This window comes from Miniopterus natalensis, chromosome 7 (genome assembly GCF_054644295.1).
Source record: "Miniopterus natalensis isolate mMinNat1 chromosome 7, mMinNat1.hap1, whole genome shotgun sequence".
Taxonomy (NCBI): Eukaryota; Metazoa; Chordata; class Mammalia; order Chiroptera; family Miniopteridae; genus Miniopterus; species Miniopterus natalensis.
Window position 1 is genome coordinate 10,322,233 of NC_142087.1, and position 16,760 is coordinate 10,338,992.

At 41.9% G+C, this 16,760-nt stretch overlaps 1 protein-coding gene across 1 annotated transcript in view; it reads right to left on the reverse strand.

Moving 5' to 3' along the window:
• Window positions 1-16,760, reverse strand: part of CTNNBL1 (catenin beta like 1) — a 133,747-nt gene that overhangs the window by 40,492 nt on the left and 76,495 nt on the right. Inside the window, exon 11 of the mRNA XM_087818737.1 lies at window positions 14,361-14,542. Coding sequence (XP_087674863.1) covers window positions 14,361-14,542 — 182 coding nt within the window. The remainder of the gene's footprint in view (window positions 1-14,360; window positions 14,543-16,760) is intronic.

Sequence of the window (16,760 nt, forward strand, 5' to 3'; positions counted from 1 at the left end):
TACTGTATTCTCAAATAGTCCTAAAAGGTTGGGAAAGCAATCACACAGTACTATCTGGATGTGGATACACCCAAGGTTAATAACAAATGCCAGAATTCTCCCACATTCTCAGTGATTTCATTGCTATTCCAATTTCCCACTTTCCAAGTATCAACCTGCCTTGACGCAGGAGAGCTGATCATTACAGACCCAAAGCAAGGGAGGTGTTTTCACACTCCTCTGAAAGCCATCCTGGATGCCTGCCTTAGACGAGAAATTCAGTTTAGAAGAAAAAGAAAGCCTGTTTCCAGGATGTTCAGGAAACGACCCAAACCTACCTGTTCCCTACTTTCATCTTACTCACCAGTCCTGCCTTCGCACTCTTCAAACAGCCAGGGTCTCCTCCTCTTCCCACGCTGCGCAGCAGAGCCCTCCTTTAAGCTGCTGCAGCCTCACCAACTGTTCAGCTTCACACACTCTTCCTCCAGACTCCAGGCCCCAGCTGATCTCCACAGAAACCAGCAAAACCTGCTTGCAGACCCAAAGAGGCCTTATGTTCGTTTTCTTGAAGTCTGACTTCTTAACCCTTCTTCCACCAGCCAGTACCACGACGGAGTAAAAGGACAAAAGGAATTTCTGTACTGCACTCGCCAGCACAGTTCTTTCATTTCTGGTTTGAGATGAATGAGCTAAGCCATTCTATAATCTTGTGCAAACAAAAACTACTGGAAAAACAAGCAGTCATCTCCATGAAAATGCTTAAGGATCATATTCTAACAGGGTCAGACTCGTAATCGGGAGGAGATAAAAAAACCTGGTTAATCCTAAAAAAACACACTGCATTTGTGAAGAACAACGCCATGCTCTGTTTTACTAACAGGATATAACTACCAATTAGCAAATACATGAAGTACTCGGCCATCGTCCTTTTCTCACAAGCTAACCTTTCCGATACACCAGCACAACCATTTTACAGCTGTACAAATGATGAATGAAGAGCCTGAGAAACCTACATGCTTTTATCAATGGGGCTTTATTAAGAGGAAAAAAAACATTTATTAGTGTTACATGCCAGATTACTGTGCTAGGTGCTTCACAAATTCTATCCACGACCTCCCTTGAAGTAAACTGCCCCATTTTACAGATAAGAAAAGATAAGGCCCAGAGAGGTTATGTGTTTTACTAGTTCTCAGAGCTAGTAAGAGCCACAGATTGATCCAACTCCCAAAGCCAGCTTTCTTTCCATGGCCCCGAATCTGCCTTTCTAGTGAACTCAATTCACTAGCACCCAAGTTTCTAGGGTACTGCTTAGCAACCTGGGTTGTGAGAAAAAACAGAGAGCCCATTTTTAACAAAGCTATAAACTGAAATGCCAAAGTCCCTTTGCTTTACACAAAACAGATGGTTTCTGGCAAAAACTGACTTCAAAGTAATTTCTGTGAAACAAATCCCACTTGTCTACTATTATGGAATCCAAAATGCATTCCCAAAGAAAGAATTCCCCAGCCTACTTCATCATAAATATTTGGTAAAGGGGAATGGTGAGCAGCCCTGGCAGATGCTGGGCATCAGCAACAGTGTGTCCTTGCTGGAAGTTGTGCTCCAGAGCTCCCCTCAGCCTGGCCACATGGCCCTCCCTTCTCAGTGAAACACCCCCACCAGCACCACGGGCATCCCTCCTGTGCCTGGGAAACCTCTGCCTTCACCCTGGTATCTCCTAAGTGTAGTAGAGTGGGCCTCATTCTGGCACAGGGATCAGAAAATACAGATTTTAGTCTTCAGAATGATATTAATAAGCACAGTAATAATCAGAAAGGCACTCATCTTTTCTTGGACTCAGTTTCCCCAACTGTCTATCAAACAGTCCTGTCTTAACACCTTTAAAACTCTTCCCTTTACATCAGTGGTTCTCAATGGGGGTGGGAGGAGGGAGGAAGACTCCCTTTCCTGTCCACTTGGAATATTCCAACTAACTTTCAATCTTCCTAGTCTTCCTCATCTCCTCAGGGAAGATTTACAAGGCTCTTCCAAGTAGATTGGAAGCCAATTATTCCTTCATTGCTTCCAGTTGCAACTTGTACCTACCTCCTTTGTAACCTTTGGTGTATTGTACTGTAATCATTATTTGTATGTTGTCTCCCCACCTGAGGTGGCCCATGGGTATCTCGCAGGGTCTAACACCTTGCTTGGCATCATTAGGTGTTCAATGAATATTGTCTCAAGAACTGAGGAGTAAATAGGCTCATGGAATAGGTCAGTTGAGGCTTCCTTTAGGCCACCTTACGGACAAGAGTTTCAGAGACTTCCTAAATGACAACTAGTTCTGGGTGAACTCTTTAAGGTGAGTCTCTTATGTCATTGGGATGTGCTCAGATGTGGGCACCTCTCATTTTAAAGCTTAATCCTGAGCTCATTACTTGTGAAATGGCTTCTGTAGCCTGGGACTTTGACAGAGATAAGACATGTTGGGAATACATATTTCCAGAGCCACTTCTTAAATAAAGGCTGTCCGCAGGTATATTAGAGAGGGGAAGAGGGCTAATAGTTGTTAAGCACCTACTATATGCTACAATAAATCTGAGAGGCAGACATCAATATACCATTTTATAGATCTCTTCTACTCAAAGTGTGGTCAGAGGACCAGCAGCAGCAGTCACCCGGGAGAGGGTTAGAAATACACAATGTCAGGCCCCACCCCAGACTTGGTGAAGCAGAATCTGCATTTTACAAGATCCCCAGGTGATTTGTCTGCAATATAAACACGGAGAAGCACTGTTAAAGATGAGGAATCTGGGGTCAAGGAAGCTAATTAAGGGACCTAAGGTTATCCAGCTGGTATAAACTGGGATTTGAACTCAAGCCTGAAAGGCATGTTCTGAAAGGCTGTGCTTTCCCCACTACACTGCTTTTAAGAACCATGGCAACCTTATAGCTTAGAAAAAAACACCTAACTTTAATATAAAATATACAGTTGACCCTTGAACAACATGGAGGTTAGGGACACTGACCCCACCCCCATCCCTGCAGTCTAAAATACATGTATAACTTTTGACTCCCCCAAAACTTAACTACTAATAGCCTACTTTTGACTGAAGCCTTACCCATAACATAAACACCTGATTAACACATATTGCAGGTTATATTATATACTGTATTCTTAAAATAAAGTAAGATAGAGAAAAGAAAATCATAAGGAAAATATATTTACAGTATTTATTGAAAAAAAAATTCATGTATAAGTGGACCCACACAGTTCAAACCTGTGTTGTTCAAGGGTCACCTACACAGAAGGTTGTTCTAATTAAAGTTCAGTATTTCAAAAAATTTAGATTGAAGTTATAAAAAAAATTTCATATCCCACATTACCAAATACCAAAAAACTTGGTAATAGAGCGTTTCTGCCCTGCCATACCAGTATTATAAATGTTCCTATTTTATTTCAAGAAACAACTAACACTACTGGATTGTTGCTTTGGTGATTAAAAGTCATTCAACTTTTCGGTTTTCAGATGTCTCCTCGAGAGAGTGAAGCACAGTATCAAGAACTTGGGCTTTAGGTTCTAGCAGACGTTAATTTAAACTGTGTGCACAATTTGAAAAAGGACTTTAACTTCTTTGGGGCTGTTTCCTCAGTAATAAAACAGGCTAATGATACCCCACACAAAGCTGATGCTTTGGATAACGACATCATGTACATAATGGGACACAGCAAATAATAATGTGAGACACCATCACTGTCATCATCATCTATAGTAACCTCGACTGGCTGACACATCAGGAAAATCAGCCTGGTAAGTAGGCTAGCAAACATTGTTATTCCACAGGTTTGCCAGCCAGCAGGGATACTTAACAGAAACATGATTCATTAGTAATCAATAACATTTAAGAAAGTTGTAGGCATATTTTTTTTGTGATTATCAAAATGATACACTTAATTTATTTTATGGTAACCCTGCAGCAAACAGGGAACAAATTAACAATCATTTTCTTTCTACTTTGGAGCCAGGGACATGGCAGAAAAGTGTTACAAGGGAAAAATGCAAGGAATCTATAAGAGACAGGAAAAATACTAAATGTGATACACACCACCACATTGTACATGTGCATAATTTTATAGTACACGAAGCACTTTCCCCATACATTATCTTATCCAGTTCTCACACACTGTGACATATTATTGTCTTAAAGGTATTTCCATGTGAGGTTCAGAAAGAGCAAACGACTTGTTCAGTCACAGAGCGTGAGTATAAGTTATGGCAGGAACATGAACCCAGTCTTCTGAACCCAGCTGGGTCTCCTTTCTACTGGACTACTTAAGAATTTACAGTTACCACTCTCACAACAAAGGTGCTCAGCTGCAAAAATCATGCCCACGGCAGTTCACAAGGTCCTGCAGCCCCAACCCCAGTGGTGGCCTTCCCTGCCCAACACACATATCCTTTTATGGAGTAGCATCTAAAAGAAAAAAGAGCTACTACTCTTGAACCTGCTATCTGAGAATAATTTCTGTATGGGGATCCGTTGTTTGGCTACCAGAAAAGAATGTTCAACATCTTTCCAACCTCCTTCTTATGCTAATTACAGCTCATCAGCATCTGGACACCCACAAGCAAAATCAATCTGACTATAAAAGCAAGCCAAAGACATTTTCTTACCACAAAAAAACAAACAAACAAGTACGACTGCAACATGATTAAATACACAAAACATTGTCCCAACAACCTGCAGGCTGCTGCATATAAAAATCACAACCAATATCACAGAGTCCAGGAAGGTGGACTAACAATCTCACACATGTAATTGTATTCTTTATGAGCAGTGAAATGTATACAAATTTATTTTCAGCTTATCCCCTTCACATTACATCTACTGTTAGACGCCAACATGCAAACACTCAGACATCTAAAAAATACCATCGAAAGGCATCTTGTTTCCCCTTATACTACAACCAAATGGACTTAGACACACTAGCCTTCAGTTCATACCTTATTTCCTTACCATCCTGAAGCCCCAGCACATTCACAATACTTGGAAGAGCCAACATCGCTACCCAAGCACAGCTCACCTTTCCAAACTATCACCTCTGCAACCTAATCATTTAACCTGAAATCTATCCTGCCTTCTAACAATAGAGTCTAGAGTCCTAACTGTATTAAAAGACTCAACCCTGACAAATATGTCCAAGACAGGGCAAGTAAAAACAGGTTACAAAACAGTGTATTCCGGTTATACAAAATTACATGCACACATATGCAACTCCCACCTAACACAGATGTTTGAATGGATGGTGTCCATGATGTTTTCTGAAATTAACTCTGGGAGGTGAGACTGGGGGTGATTTTTATGGTCTCACCATCCTTGTCCACATGCTTAAAATTTCTACATTAGTTTATTTTATTCATATTCAGAAAAAGCAATAATGCTATTTTTAACAAGCCTCCCTTCAAAGATCCACCATGTCATGTCAAGATCTTCTCTTGGCACAGAAAGTAATAGAATGCTTACCAGGGCTTGTGCTCTGAGCATTCTGGCCAGTGGTTCTCAACACTAGCTGAGCAACAGAATTTGGAGCTTTCTAAAATATAGATGCTCAGAGTCCTGGTCCTCAGAATTTCTGAAGGTGGGGCAGAGGCATGTGTATTTTGTCAAAGTTCTTCAAGTGATACTGATCAGTCAGGGTCAAAAACTACAAACTTATCTCATTCTCAAGAGGGAACCAACAGAGGGAGAAAACAGGCCAGAGTGCTCAGTGTTTAACTAAAGGCAGGAAACTGCGCCCTAGGCACTAAGCTCAGTTGGTTAGAGCATTGTCCCAATACGTCAAGGCTGCAGGTTTGATCCCCGGTCAGAGCACGTACAAGAGGCAACCAATGAATGTGTGAATGGGTGCAACAACAAATTGATCTCGCTCTCAAATCAATAGATAAAAAAAATTTTTAAATAAAAATAAAGGCAGGTAACCAGATGGGAACAGAAACCGAAGGCTAAAGCAGTGCCGGGCTTCAGGTATGAGAGACCACGAGGAGAGAGAAGGCTAACAGTGGACGGATACACTTAAAGGTGGAAGCCAAGAAGAAATAAAGTGTGAAGTAAAGTGTGGCAGGGCAAAATGTTCAGACTAAGAGATCAAGGTTATTTATGCAGTGCTGGGGCAGGACTTACTGATAGCCTAAAGAAACTGAATAGGAAAAGACACCAGGCAATTTAAATTAGGCCTACTACAGGTGAGCAACCTTTAATTTATGAAAAGAGGAGCAGGGGGAGGGGGAGGGGGAAGGGAAGAGGAAGGAGGGGAAGGAGGAGGGGGAGGAGAGGGAAGAAGGAGAGGAAAGGGAGGGGGAGGGGGAGGAGAGGGAAAAGGGGGAGGGGGAGGGGAAGAGGGGGAGGGGGAGGAGAGGGAAGAGGGGCTGGGGGAGGAGAGGGAAGAAGAGGAGGGGGAAGAGGGGAAGGAGGAGGGGAGGAAGGAAAGGAGGAGGGGAGGAGAGGGAAGAGGGGGAGGGGGAAGGAGAGGAGAGAGAAGAGGAGGAGAGGGAAGAGGGAGAAGGGGAGGAGAAGGAAGAGAGGGAGGGGGAGGGGAGGGGGAGGAGGAGAGGAAGCAGCTGTGGAAAAATCCTGGGTTAAAATCCTAGTAAGACCATGTACTAGCTGTGTGATCTTCGGAAAATGACAACTTCTCTATGCCTTAGTGTTCTCACCTGTAAAATGTGGGTAATAATATGTAGCTCATAGGATTACTGTAAGGATTAAATGAAATGAGAGAATGAATGTAAAAGCCTATCCAAGTACTCAGAACAGAAAAAGCCCCCAAACAGAAACACTAGAAAGCATACCCAGTAAAGTTTGTGTTGAATTTTAATAAACCAGGGCCCACAGTTAATTACTGCCTGGTCCCTAAGTTATTTCCTTATTTTGGCACCACCTAAAAATGCTGGAGAAATAACCTATAAAGGTTTGGCTATTTCTCTACTGTTGCTTCTACATTCCTGGTATTTCTTTTACTTCTATAAAGAAGATACATTGCATACTAAACTATTTCTATAAAATTTAATCAAGATTATAAATGAAAACTAACAGTCATATTGACAAAATAATAAATGTACCAGTGGAAAATTCTATATCCAAAATAAGAATTTGGCTAATGCTGTCATTAAAGAACTAAGTTTCTACCTGGCAAAATGAAACACAGAACAAAAAAAGAAGTGATAAATGTTTCTCCTTCACCCTCTCCACCCAGGCCCTCAACATCAAAGTTCAATTTGTTCCAAATTAGCTGAAATAGTCAAAATAACCAAAATTAGTACTATATGTATAACCTGTAAACATTTGGGAGAGTCCTTTTTTGGATAACATAATAAAACAAAAATAAGAACAGCAATAAGCACTAACATTAATGAATGCACACTATGTTCCTAAGCATCATACATATATAACTCAGTCCATTCTCACAGTGGCTCTGCAAGGTCTTAAAGGTACTACTCCTCTGGAGCTTAATAAAACACAGATTCACCAACATTATGTAGACTGGTGGCACTGGAAACTCTGAGAACGTGTCCTAGACAACTAAATTTTAAACAAGGTCCCAGGTGATTCTGATGGGCAGCTAGGTTTAAGGCTCACTGCAGTCTGTCATTTGCAACTTTTATTTTACACATGCCAGTTTTTGTGTTTGTGTTTTTTTCACTTGACAGTCCTACACCAGGATAAGTCACACCTAAGGTTTGGCTCAAAAGCCACATTTCTAAGCAGAGCTGTTTCTAGTCTCCAACTGTTCTCTCACCATCCAGACTAGATTGGAATCCCCTCCTCTGTGCTCCCACAGTGTTTCACACTTTCTTCTACCCATTTACCTTGTAATATAAATACAAGTTTCTAGGTCTGTCTCCTTAGCTGGGCTGTGAGCTTACTCACCTTTCATTTTTACCCTGTAATATAAATTCAGGTTTTCCCCCCATGGCTGGGCTGTGAGCTTACTCACTTTCCATCTACAGCACCAAGCCTGGCACAAAGGGGGGGCCAGTGGTTGGCTTAAAAAAAATTGAATAAAGCCTTACTGATCTACCTTTAGGGCTCATATTCTTAGAAATAAACTCTGCAAGAGTGTGAAATAGAAGGGTCTGGTATCTCACTCAAAAAGTGATGGAATTTAACAGGGCTAGCATAACCAAGGTTACAACTAAGGGTTCAGGTTATAGGCCATCATGATAACTAGTGGCTCCCCCATCTCCCTGGCAGCTGTTATTATGACCCAGCCTGTCTGCATACGGAATCCTGGTCAACAACTGGGCTTTACAACCACAAAAGTCACGGAGTTTGATCCTACATGTAAACGTGAGAACTGGGAGACATAAGGATGACTACTTTTGAGAAGAGGCCTCTAGGCAGTAACTACATTACTATTTATTGAATGTTCATATACTAAAGACTATATATACAGGATGCCCATGATCATTACTCTTCACACAACTCTTTAAGAAAGGTTTTTATCAGGCTTGTTGATTAATGAGGAATTCAAGGTCGAGAAGGCCACCAGCTACTGTGGGGGCAGGTCTGTCTGTCTACAAAGTCAATTCCCTTTCCACGACTCTGTGCTATCCCTGAATACCAACCAGAAGATCACTGGAGTCATTCTGGTGCTGGAAGAAGCTTTAGGAGCAGACGTAGGCTTAAATTCTGCTTTTGTCCCTCATTTGCTAAAAGGTCTTTGGTAATGAAAAGCTCCCTGAGATTTATCTGTAAAAAGATAGAATGCCTAATTCATACAGTAGGTACATTTGTAAAGCCCTAAGCATAGTAGTAGATGCCCAACAGATGTGAGCTGGCCACTAGCCTGTTTCCACACTCCTCCCTGCAAAAGAGAGTAACAGTTTCCTCTAGCATGGCAAATACATCCTCTGCTTCACTGTCTTCCTTGCTGACAAAAGACTCTGCTGTGTTCTACTTGGGAAAGAAAGGCCTGAGGGTAAATTCTTAATATGATGGAATCAGTTAGCAAACCAGATGTGCAACACTCAAAATCACCCCCTCAAGCCTGACGAGGAACCCCAAATCTAAATACACTGTTATTTAAGCACCCCTACATTTTGTCATCTGAGGTCAGGAACAAGACAAGCAGCTGGAGGGAGAGAAAAGGAATTGATCCAGAATCTGTTCAATTATAAGGTTTTCAAATAGCAACAAAAAGCAACAGCAAGACATTTCCACCCTTGTTTAACATAAAGTGCCTGTTAGTACATGACTTAATGCCATTCTTAAAATTAAATACCATCCACTCTTCACTTGCTCATTGTTCTGACCTCTATAACCAACCCCTCATGATTTTTAAGCTTGGGAAATACAAAAAGAGGGGGCGGATCTCTAAATTATGTGTTTACAGGTGATATGGAGAGGATGTGGGGACCTGGGGATCCCTGGTGTGTCCTCTCTGGGGAAGCTTTTTGTCTTACATTCCACAAAGGACTGGCATGTTTACAGTCCACCTTTATGAACGGCAGATTCAGGGAAGGAAAGCATTTCTTCAAGCAAGTACTTCTAAAATTAACAAGAGAGTACAAAGAAGAGGAACACAAATGGGAACACATCCCATTCGTAACCACTAGTATTAGTGAAGCAGGCACCGTGCTAAGCACTTTGGATTATTTCATTTAAGCCCCACATAGCACCCTTATGAGATAGATTCCATTTTCATCCCAATTTTACAATTGAGGAAATACAGGCTCACAGAGGTTAAGCAACTTTCTCAAAGTCACACAGCTAGTAAATGACAGGACCAAGACACCAACCCAAGTCTTTTCTTCATCTAAAACCCATGCTGAATATTTGGGAATCAATGGCAAAGAGACAGAGGTTAAAGCTGCAGGTAGTAGGTGAGATCACCTAAGAAGAGTAAAAAAAGGAACTGGGGAAGACACTGCAGATACATGAGAAAATCAACATTTGAGGAACAGACAGAGGAAAAGGACCTGGAGACGGAACACTAGGAAAGAGCAGCTTCCCCCAGGACAGGGATTCTATTTTGGTCGCTTTCTCCTTGGAACCTGTCACATACTAGGTCTTTGTTAAATTTTGAACATAGCAGGGGCCCCCAGTAAAAGCTGGCCCCAAACAATGACATGTCATTTACTACAGTCCACCTCAGAGACTTTAAAAATATTTCCTTCTTGCCTATGTTGATTAAGCTTCTTCTTTTCTGACCGCAGGCAAAGTTTTGCATTTCCCTCTTCTAACCCTGGTAGGTGGTGGGAGTTCTGTTCTGCACTTACTGTTAGGAGTCCAGGAAGCACAGGCAACTACACGCTTCCTGACATGTAGAGTCTACCACAATTCTTTGCAGATGACAGAATGGTATTCTTTAAAGCACTAACCTGTTATCAACTGCTGTCACTGCTCATAAGGTAAAATGTGTGCACATGCTCAGCATGCACACCACACACCTACACACTGCTTGGTAGCTCACCCCCTTAATGCTTATAACAGCCTCCAGGGGAACCATGTTAAAACAGCACAATTAACTAGAACTGCTACAATCTCAATAACTCACCTACCTAATGAAGCAATATAAGAAAAGTTGTACCTGTTTTAATAAGAATTTTAAAAAGAGACAAGAAGTAAAGGTCAAATGCCATTTCTGGATCCCAGCTCTTTTCTTCTCCCCACCTATTCTGAAGCAGTTAATACCAAGGAGACAATATATACTGTGCTATTCTCTATAAAACCAAGGAGGCAGCCAATCATGCTATTGCACACAAGGGCAAATTATTTCTTTCCAACCCATCCCCCAAGCTAAATGCCTCCCCTGATCTATTTCTGAAGGTTTTATTATGCAAACCTGAATGGATTTCAATTACAATAATTCTTTTCCTTCTCTACCCCAACTCACAAGAGGAGCTAAATTACCAGCAATTCTAGGTTATAAGGACAGTTTTTGCTTCTTCCCTCCTCTCAAGTCACCTTTATCAAAAAGTTCTCCTCTCTCAACCCCTTTTGTAAGCTTTAGGAACACAACTGCTTTTATGCCACCCTGCTATTTAGCATAAATAAAACCCACACTCTTCTAGTCCTTCCCCAACCAAGGTATGTGCAGTCTCTTTGCCTAGCTTTCTGGGTAACCTCTTAGAAGGATGGGTGCATGTGATTAAGGCCAGGGTGGGGAGAACTGAAGACAGGTTTGGTAGAGAGAACTTATACTTCTTAAGGTTCCACTCGATTCTGGGATCTATGCTGAGCATACATGTCTTCTTACCCAGCTCTCACAACCACCCTATGTGGTAGATCTAGCCTCACTATTTTAGAGATGGGGCAACATAGGATCAGAGAATTTAGGACTTTGCCCAAGATCACATGGTTGGTAAGCAGTGAGTCCATCTGTGCCACAGTAGGCTATACTGCTACCAAGAGGAGTCTGGGGAAGATCCTGGGGCATGATAAGGGCTGAGACTGGACCAGTATGAACTTAAAAGAGGCTAACCCTGATAGGTGACGAACCTCCTGAGGTTTGACAGAAAAGGGAAGCATGCAGGCAGTCCTCCAGAGCTTCTGGAATTTGAAGCTGGTTCCTAGCCCAAACTGCTTAATTAGGACTTGTTGGATTACCAAAAGAAGCTTGTCTCAAGGTGACCACATCTGTAAGAAAGTTCTATCCACAACATGGCTCTTAAGGATGAGGCTCTAAAGGGAGGCTTCTGCCACAGTCTCCATGTCCATGAGACAAAGTAAAATTTATGGCTAGCAACCCATTTGTTTTTGCTTCTAAACAAGCTGGGTAAAAGAACACTCACCCATGGGTGTGACTGACAACCATCAATCTGAACTGAAGATGACTGCACTGCTGTTAACCTTGCAGGGTTCTGAGGAAAGTTCCAAACCCATGTTTGTTCTCAATAAGCAGTCTTTTAGGAAAGTGGCTGTTCATTCATGCAGTCAATAAACATTTACTGTGCATCCACCACATGCCAAGTTCCAGGCTGGGCCCTGGGACCCAGAGGTGGCAAGACCATTAGTTCCATAATCTTAAGGGTTATGAAGTCAAAGTCCAGAGACCAAGAGTCTACTTAATACAAGGCTTTATTCCAGTCCAGGGGCTCATGATATGCCTCCCTGAGAGAGTGACAGCAAAGCTAAGGACCTGAAGGATGACTAAAAGGTAGCCATGCAGACAGAGAAAAATTGTTACAGATTGAGGAAAGAGCATGGTGGAAGCCTGGGGGCCAGGAATGAGCTGGGCATGTCTGTAAATACTCCTGATGGTCTGAGGCTACTGTGCGCTAGCTTAGCATACAAAGCTCGCCAGCACACAGAGAGTAAGCCAAAGGACAGCACAAGACAAAGAAATCTTGCACAATGAGCCCTGCCCGGCCCTGCCTTCCTTCTCTACCTTCATGGTGCAAGGGCCAGTCTGCCAGGAGCAGCAGTGGCTAGCTGTATTTTCTCCTTGGGGGTTCACTTCTTCTCCCTGGGTGCTAGTGTATTCAGGATGCAGAGCTCATCCTCACCAGCCATTACAGTCCAAACGTGCCTTCCAGGAACTGTCTTACCAAACCATTGCCCTTGCTAATATAATGTTATCCAATTCCTAATGCAGGTACTCTACAGCAAATGTACTGTTATCAGCACGTGACCAGGCACATTTCTCAGAAGGAAAACAGCTGCTCGTTGAATCCGTCACCTCTCTTCTCAGTACCATATACACAGAGCAAGAGCCAGCTAAGCGCTGTTTTCCTTCTCTTTCTTCAAGCAGGCTCAAGATGCAGCATCCAATCTCTCACTAGAACTCAACAGGTCAGCCACAGCACAAACCTTGAGGAGCTTCCTGGGTTACGGGACAAAGCCTTGACAACAGGCAATAGGGCCTGTGCCTCAGAGTCTTAAGGTACAGATATCAGAGCTTCTAGTTCACTAGTCTAGTTTCTTCATTTTTATAGACCAGGAGGAAAATGCAGTCCAGAGAAGTTAAATGAAGGATCTAAAGTCACATAGCTAGTTAGTTCCAGAACCACTGCTTGGTTCACTTTTCAGCTGATTTCCTAAAAAAACAAAGGTACCACCATCTACTTCATAGGTTGTTAAGACTAAGTAAGATAGCCCATAGCACAGCAATACTAGGGCTGTGGCAGGTTTTCAAGGAATGGAGACTGTCTCCAAAATTTTATCTCCTAGATCTCCAAGACCACCTACTCCCTCTCCCATCGCCTCATTTAGCTGATTTCTATTGAGGAAAGAAAAAAGACCAGCAGTAGGACTGTTTACAGCTGGTAAACATGTTGAAGGCTGGGGGCTGGTCAATACCTGATCTGAAGTGAACTGAACTCCCTCCTTGTTCTTAGATCTCTAGTTCAGTGTGTTGCACTGCCAGTGCCTCCCTTGCCAAACTTTCTATTGTTTCTGGAGAAGCTGATCTGATCAGAGAAGATATCATTGGAGGTGAGCACTGAAAAAAGTCATATCACCTTCCCTTAAGCCACTCCAGTTGGAAGACACTAAGCCGAGTCAATTTGAGAAGGGAAACTTTTATCTAAGAGAGTGAAGAATGCAAAGATCCTCCAGATACTACCACCAATCCTATTAATCACTGACAAACAAAAACAAAAACACCCAAACCACATGACAAATGTTAACTTTTGACAAGACAACCAAATTAGCCAATCAGCTCCTCAAACCCCTTCCTGCCCCTTTCCACACTTTAAAATAACCATCCAACCATGTAAACTCCCTGGTACAAGTGTCTGTCAGCCCAGCAGAACTGCCAATGCTCATAAATCCCCAGCCTTCCAGACTGCACTGCGGCTATTTACTGGGGGAGGGATACAGCCGGCCACTAGACAATAGCGGGAAGAGATTGGCCTAGCAGTAACTACTCTGGTTACAGCATCACAATTCATGGCAGCATTTTGCTGGGAGTATGCACCATCAGGGAGGAGAAACATAAAAAGGGGAATCTGGGCTGTAAATAGTTTATTTCGGCAATTCCTGATGTTAGCTGAATCATACTTTAATACAGAAATACACGAAAGCACCACTCTGGAGGTGACATGTGTTGCCATCTCATTACTCTTTTCAAAAGGGTCTTCCATCAGAGAGACACCTCGCTACAAATTACAGTGAAGCAAACAAAACCCTCACGCACAGACTTATTAACAGGCCAGAAGGGAATGGAACCACTAGGATTCAAGCAAGTAGAGAACCAGTGCAACAAAGGCCATCTGTGATCTGGGGTCTCTGGGTTGCTTTTCCATGCACAGGAAATAAAAAGATAGAAAAGGAAAAAGCAGCACTCTTCAACATAACAGTCTACTCCTCAAATGCACATCAGTTTTTCAAAGTAACTTTCATTTCCACCATTTCTCCTATTGCACCTAAATTAGGCTGAGCTTTCCAGTGAATCCTACCTTCATGTTCCTTCTCAGTGGTTCCCACTTTCTTGATCTTCTTGGGAGACTTCATAAAGAGGGGAAAGATGGTTCGTAAGCCAAGAATGTCAACAAACTTATGGCAATTGTCTGTGCCCTCGGGTCCAATCATGGCATGGTCCAGCACTTTTAGGGCACTGCTTCGTGAGATCTTCTTTTCTCTGAAACAAAAGAGGTTTCATATAAGGCATTTCATAAGAATGTTCTAGTCTTTAAAAAAAAAAAAGTGTATTTACTACAGTACTCAATATAATGGTTTTTTTGCATCAAGATGAAATTCTAAGAGGAAACTAGACAAAACTATATATTTGCTTTTACTGCAGCTGGACTTTAGCAACCTACTTTATAAACTTGAATTTACAAAGGTTATGACTAGGGCAGATGATTGTGTGAGCAGAAATTAGGAAGATGAGACACAATATCCTCATTTTTTAGAAACTCAGGAAAATGTCTCTTGAAATGAATGATGGCCTTCAGTTACCATTCAGGATACATTTAAGTCATTTCACAAATTACATGGCATTGTTTGAAATCCTGAAGGCAAAGAACTCTGGTTTAGCCGAGTCTTTTTTTCCTGACTAAGCAAATTCAACAAACAAAAGATTTTAAAAGTAAAACCCTTCCTCAGATAGGCAGCATAAGACACATTTAAAGGAGGGGCAGGAATTATATATTGATCACCATTTAGGCAAGCTGCATGGAGGTGAACTCTGGAATATTCATTGGGCTTAAATTCAGGCTTTTAGCAATCAATAGCTGTTTGGCCTGACTATCTTGGGTTGACTTTATTTGAAATATTTATTCTACTGGAGGACAAGTAGTTTATCTTAGTCTTGTCTGGGTTCATCAGGTTGTCGATCATGCCAGGACCAATGTGAACGCAAAAGCCTCCATTAAAGTGGGTGGTTGTGAGAAATGATTGGGAGTCATCTACTGCTCCCTATTCTGCCAAAGTGAACCTTCTGATGAGGAGGAGGAGTGGGGAGAGGGAAGTTTCCATTCTTATTTTAATTAGTTTACTCATTTTTATTATAGGAAAACACTTTTGCAATGAACATGCATTCTGAGTATAATTTTTTTGTTCATTTGTTCTTTCATCAAATATTTACAAGGTACCTTAACAAGTGCTAGATATTAAGTTGAGGATGTAGAGACAGGCACAGCTCATGCTTCCAAGCTCAGTTCACAGGGAAGACAGATATGCAGACAATAAATATACTGAGAAGAGCCAAGTACTACAGTGGATGTGTATATAAAGGAGAATGTGAACACAGGAAGGGGGGCTGACTATGTCTGAGTCAAGAAGGCCTCACAAGGAGATGATGCCTAAACCAAGCTTCACTGAATGTCTTTCCTGTAGAAGCAAAACAGGAAAGGGTATTTCAAGCAGAAGGAAACAACAAACAGCACATGCAAAGACGAGTTAGCATGAGCATTCAGGGAAGCGGTGCATGGTACTGAAAGAACAGAAAGAGTAAGAGGGGCAGCAGCAAAGCATGGAATAGGCTGATCTTGTGTATTAGAAAGATTACACTTGCCACAGTGAGTTGGACAGTACTGGGGCAGGGCGCAGGGAAGCAGCCGAAAGAGGGAAGATATATAAAAGGCAGAGAGACTGGTAAAAAAGGCAGAGTAATAGCAGACTAGGAGTGAAAAGGGTTGAATCCAGATTGAACCTGAGGTGCCTGTGAGACATGACAGTGATGTACAATTTAGACTTATGGGTCTGAAGTCCACGAATGAGGTTAAAATAGGGGGAAACTTGGAAGAATCATTAACTCTATGGGGAGTAAGTGAATCAATGGTATGAATGAGGCTACCCTAAAAGGGTACAGAAAATATGTACAATAGAGGGACAGAACCCTGGAGGAAACTTATTCGAAGGACATAAGAGACTGAGGAATTTTTTTAGAAGTGACAGGCATTCTTTGAAAGACTGTGAACCATAAACTAATCCTGGCAAGAAACTTGGATAATGCCATATGAGATCATTTTTGCTTGCTTTACAATGTACATGATAAAGTGCACTGCCTTTCAGCTTCCAAAATACAAGATCACTTTCTAGTATCAAGGATTTCTATGAATTAGATAGTCAGATCAATATGACCAAGTTCATAGCTGCTCTCAAAGTATACTGCCAAAGAGCACAGGTGCTCTGGGAGATGCTAAGGGATATTCCATCACTAAAATAGAATAATGGTGGTCTTCTATGTTGCTGGACACACTTTTTCAATTTTCAATTTCTATTCCCATCCATTTTTTCATAAACTACTGGTACCAACTACTACTTGACTACCTATGCCAGGAAACAAAAACAAATATTATAAAACAGAGGTTAAATTTTTTGTTTCTAGTACTAGAGAAACCACTCACAGCATG